The following is a 4801-nucleotide window of genomic DNA, read 5'->3' on the forward strand; positions in this document are numbered from 1 at the left end:
TGCTCTCGAGTAGGGAGTTCCCCATTGTGTAAGTGTGCTTTTGCCTTCTCCTCAGCTATATGCTATATATTGAACTAACTTCCATAGACCCTTTGGTATCATCCTGGACTCCAAACCTGCACATTCCTTAGGGAGCAGGGCTGACACCATCCAAGTGGGTTACAGCAGGCTCCAAGACCAACTTTTTAACTTGTGAGGATTCCTTTTTACAGTTCCAAATGCTGTGCCATACCTGGCAGATAATGAAACAGTCTTGTACTGAGAGGCTCTGGTTGACCTCATTTAAATAGATACTGCTAAAGAATACTGAGCTTTATTTTAAATTGTCCCCTAGATAGATACCATTATTGGATCCATGCTATAACTTCCATAATTACATGTGTCAATTAATTGAAAGAAAACAGGCTTTTTACTCTGAAGATAAAAGCCAACTATATTAACCTTCAAACAGCAGGGAACTGCGATTGACAAAAAGCCTTCCTAATTAGAATGATCGTCAAAGTGTGTTAAAATCAGATTTTTTGAACAGTAATGAGACTAGCCCATGTCTATGATAAAATATAATGCAAACCTATGGAATTTGTCTGTGAGCACTAAATCTACTTTGAGTTCACATGTGACTGACTCTGAGGGCCAGATTTTGCTCTGTATGGGCATCATCAGTGTCACAGTAGATCAGTAATGTGAGAACTGAGATCGCAACCTGGCCACAGATCTCTTTTGCCTAGGATCCAGCATTTTATTTGGACACATAGGCAAGGAATGATTCAAAGGCTTCCTTACTTCTCTTCTCTAAGGGAAGTGGTGGAATCTACTTTGCTTTGAATTAACTGGTGCCAAGAATGTACATTTAAATATTAATTCCTAGCAGAAGTCATGTTTAAACTATAGCCATGAAGTAAAAATCCTCAATCTATTTTGGTTAAATAAACAAGGGAAATCATCTCCAACGAAGTTTCTACTTTTAAAAGCTTATTAAAGAAATTTCATGTTGAATTGTTTGTGAACCAAATAAAAATCCAACATTGCATGACAAAAATAAATGTTTTTAAGTCTCTGCTTTTTTCAGAGCTCTTCAAGTAACTCCAGCAAATCAGATTCATGTAAGAAATAACCCACCCCAATGGAGTTCACTATTCTGTTCTAGTGCCATAGTGCAGCATGAGGTTGAAGTTTATTGTCAATCTAGCATTCAACTGGTAGTCTTGTATTCTGTGAAAGCCATAGTTAGTATTTTGAAAATTGGCCAGTTTATAACTTAGGGGCTTAAGTATAGTTTTATAAATGAGCAGGTGGATCCCAGATGGCCAGTCTAGAACAAAATCTGTTATCTAATAATGTTCAATACAATAAAAACTTTCCAGTGTTGGCCAAGTCTGATTTGTGTATTTAAGGCAAATGTCCTATAGAGAATCCATTTCATATGCAGATTAAATTCTAGCTAACCTAGCTCCTGTGCACAGAAATAAAAATGTTCTCGCACTTCTCCTAGGAAATAGCAATGTTCTTTTTCCCAGAATGCATTATGATATGAAGAAATGCAAAGTCACACTTAGGATCTGAACCTGGGACTTCTTAGTGTCAAACAAACACTTAAACTTGTTTTTTTCTGAAAGATCTTCTGTACCAAACACCTTCATTGAGAATACTGCTTAACTATGCTGACTGCAGCCACTGAAAAAGTCAAACATTTGTATAAGCTCTGTTTTTGTTTTACTTAATACTTTGTGTTAAATCATCATGTCGTAGAAGTACATGATTATAAAAATAGTAACTTGAGCAGCTGCTGTAACTACTCTTACTCTAGCTTTTAGTTCTTTAGTGTGCACCCTGAATTTCTTTATTCCTGTAAAAAGTGGCTCACCATATAAAGTCCATATTATATCCATTAAGTCCTACAGCCCCCTTTTTATAGCTTGCTTAATTATGCCTGTCAACACAAATCTATCTTCTAAAGTTATGTGGTTTTAGGAACAGAGGGCATTCAGGGATAAAGCTTTTGTTCTCTAGGGTAAGTTAGCAATTGTAGTTGGTTATAATAGCGCACCATCAGAACTTAAAATGAACTTTTGGTCTCTGTCCTTGACTGTGACAACCATTCATTTTGTAATAGATAAAGCCACTTGCTTTTCAGCTGGGCTCTGACCCTCTCACATTATAAGGGTCAAGTGGCTGTTTGTGGAGAGCAGGGAAGTTCCTTGCAAGAATCTGTTGTATGAAGGTTTCCTTATGTTTCAGTCCTAAGGACCACATTAAAGGGACCCTGATTTTAAAAAGGATCACAGAATTTGTACAAAATCATGAAAAAGTAGAAAAATTGGAGATAACATCTGAAAAACCCCCATCTGCTTTGGTAGCTTTGAAAAAAACCCCTCCAGAAACTGCTAATTGCTTTAAAAATGCAATAACATTTAAAAACCTTATAAGAATATTTTTTCCCTTAAGTTTGCAATTATAAAAGCTACAGTGTTATACTTGTGTAGCATGTTCTAAATCAAAGTGCTTCAGTATCCTTGGAAACAATGCCTATAAATTTTCTAAAACTACCTCTTCTTCACATACTGATAAATAAAATATTTAGCGGTTAAGGATAAGCATTTTTCTTACTACATTTCACACCAGTGGGTCCCAAAGCATAGGGATGAAAAGCACCATGTCTGGTGCCTAAGGCTAGGTACAGACATTTGAAAAGCCCAAGGCAGAATAGATCTAAGTTACACAGTTTTCTATAAGCAGCGTAGCTTAGATCTGTAGCGAACAGAATGCACTTTTGTCCTTTTTTGGGGGGTATGGGGGCAAATCTTAGACTGGGTTTTGCCATTTTTAAATTAGTCCAGGTGCACCTTAACTTCTGCTCTGTTAAGGGTATAGACCAGATTCCAATCACTTATACTGGTAAGAGTGTAATGTCTGTACCTGGCCTAAATGAAGTTGAGTGTAGTGGTATTGATGTAATGGTTTTCCTTACACTTCCCAATTTGATAATGGCCCTGTTTTTATAGAGGCATCTATAACAGCAAAGTAGAAACCCTAAATAAGACACAAACTAATCACAGTTATGAAGCTCTGAAAGCAGTGACTGATGCTTCTGTGTTGCACCAGATGTTGGAGCACATGCAGAGACTAATGCTAGAATGGAGAAGCAGGAAGGAATTGAGCAGGTGTAAAACTATTTTACAAGCATAAAAAGGTGATTTGCCAGTTAAGGCTGTAAGGTCACCTTTTTCTCAAGCAGTTTCCCTTAAGTAGCAGCTTTTAAAAATAGAGGAGCTTTAAAATTGTTTTCTGCTGTCACTTTAACACTCATCTCTTCCCTTCTTTGTAATATTTTAGTAAGTGTTACTGAAACTCATAGAAGAAATGTTTTGTTTGCACACAAATATTATTTTAAGCAGATGGATTAAACAGTTGGAGGAAAACATTGTTCATTCTTCATTGTTTCTAAATGCAGGTGCTCGCAACAGGACTGAGTGGCCTCTATTCGTCTTTGCCTACAAAGCTGGAAGAAAAAGGAGAAGAATGGCACTGTCTGCTGGAAGATGACTGGCTTTTATCCCCAGCTCTTGTCCAGTTCATGAATTCCCTAGAATTTTGCAATGCAGTAATACAGGTAGGGCACAGTGTCAGATTGTCCTTTTGAAGTATTAAACTGTATATTCAAAGCCTTTTTAAAGGATATGCCTATTTTTTTCAACAGGACAAAACTCCCCTTGATTTAGCTTGGTTTTAAGAGCCTTTTATAAAAGAATGTTTAGAGTTGTTGGTTCATCTTTACAGCCAGAATAAGTAATGTGTTTGGTTTTCAAGTGGCAAATATTTTTAATTAATAAAATGTGAGTACACAGTTTTTGTATCATTATCTCAAGTAATTGGGAGACTTTTCTCCTTTTAAAATAGTTGATTGCATTTTAAATACCCACATATTAAAAGGAAATGTGTATTTGATGAAAAGGTAGTTTTATCTACTTGAGTAGTGAAGAATTATTTCATCTTTACATCAAGATTCTTAGACTACAAAGAAAAAATACTTTATTTTGGCTAATGATGTGTCTTATGTAAAGAATGTTGTCATCCTTGCTGAATTTAGAGGGAGTAATTGTCGTCTTAACACAAATTCAATTCACTTCAAAACTGGCCTGCTTAGAATAATTCTCTATTCTTGACTACTTCCTTGATTAGATTCTTTTTCTCCTTTGATTTCTTGTTACTTTTTGTCTCCAGTCTAAAGATAATCAGATTTTTATATCCTTTTGAGGCTATTGAACGCTTCTACAGCAAGTATTTTGAGTAAAATATAAATTCTGCTATGTCTATAGATTTATTTGGATAAGAAAGTGGGCTTAATAACAGTGATGAAGTTGGCCATATTTTACTTTGTATAATATTTTTATTTAAGAGGGTGTGTATGCAAAGTACAGTAAAGTAGCCAATTATTTTTTGTAACACATGAAGCTATATTTATCATTTTTAAAACCAACGTAAGTAGAATTAATAGTAGTTTTTATGTTCAAAGCTGCAAAATATAGGCTTTCTAATGCATGTACATCAAAATCAATGTTATATCTACACAGAACACTTCTACAAGAGAGTTTATAGTCTCTGATACTGATATTTGATACTTCTCTTTCATTAAGTTGAAGGCCGTGACTGATAGGAAAGGAGAGTATATAATTTTAAATCTATTTTAAATTAAATTCAGTCATTTTAAGGGATGCATAGGTGCATGCAAAGTCAGCATGCTATATATTTTTTTATCCTATCAATTTACCTTCAATGAGAGAGAGAGAGAGAGAGAGAGAGA

General features: G+C 35.2%; 1 protein-coding gene across 1 annotated transcript in view; it reads left to right on the forward strand.

Moving 5' to 3' along the window:
* The window catches only part of FAM160A1 (family with sequence similarity 160 member A1), a 183092-nt gene that overhangs the window by 99964 nt on the left and 78327 nt on the right, over positions 1–4801 (forward strand). Inside the window, exon 4 of the mRNA XM_019522207.1 lies at positions 3452–3610. Coding sequence (XP_019377752.1) covers positions 3452–3610 — 159 coding nt within the window. The remainder of the gene's footprint in view (positions 1–3451; positions 3611–4801) is intronic.

Source organism: Gavialis gangeticus, unplaced genomic scaffold (assembly GCF_001723915.1).
Source record: "Gavialis gangeticus isolate Ggan-Ray unplaced genomic scaffold, GavGan_comp1, whole genome shotgun sequence".
Classification (NCBI taxonomy): Eukaryota; Metazoa; Chordata; order Crocodylia; family Gavialidae; genus Gavialis; species Gavialis gangeticus.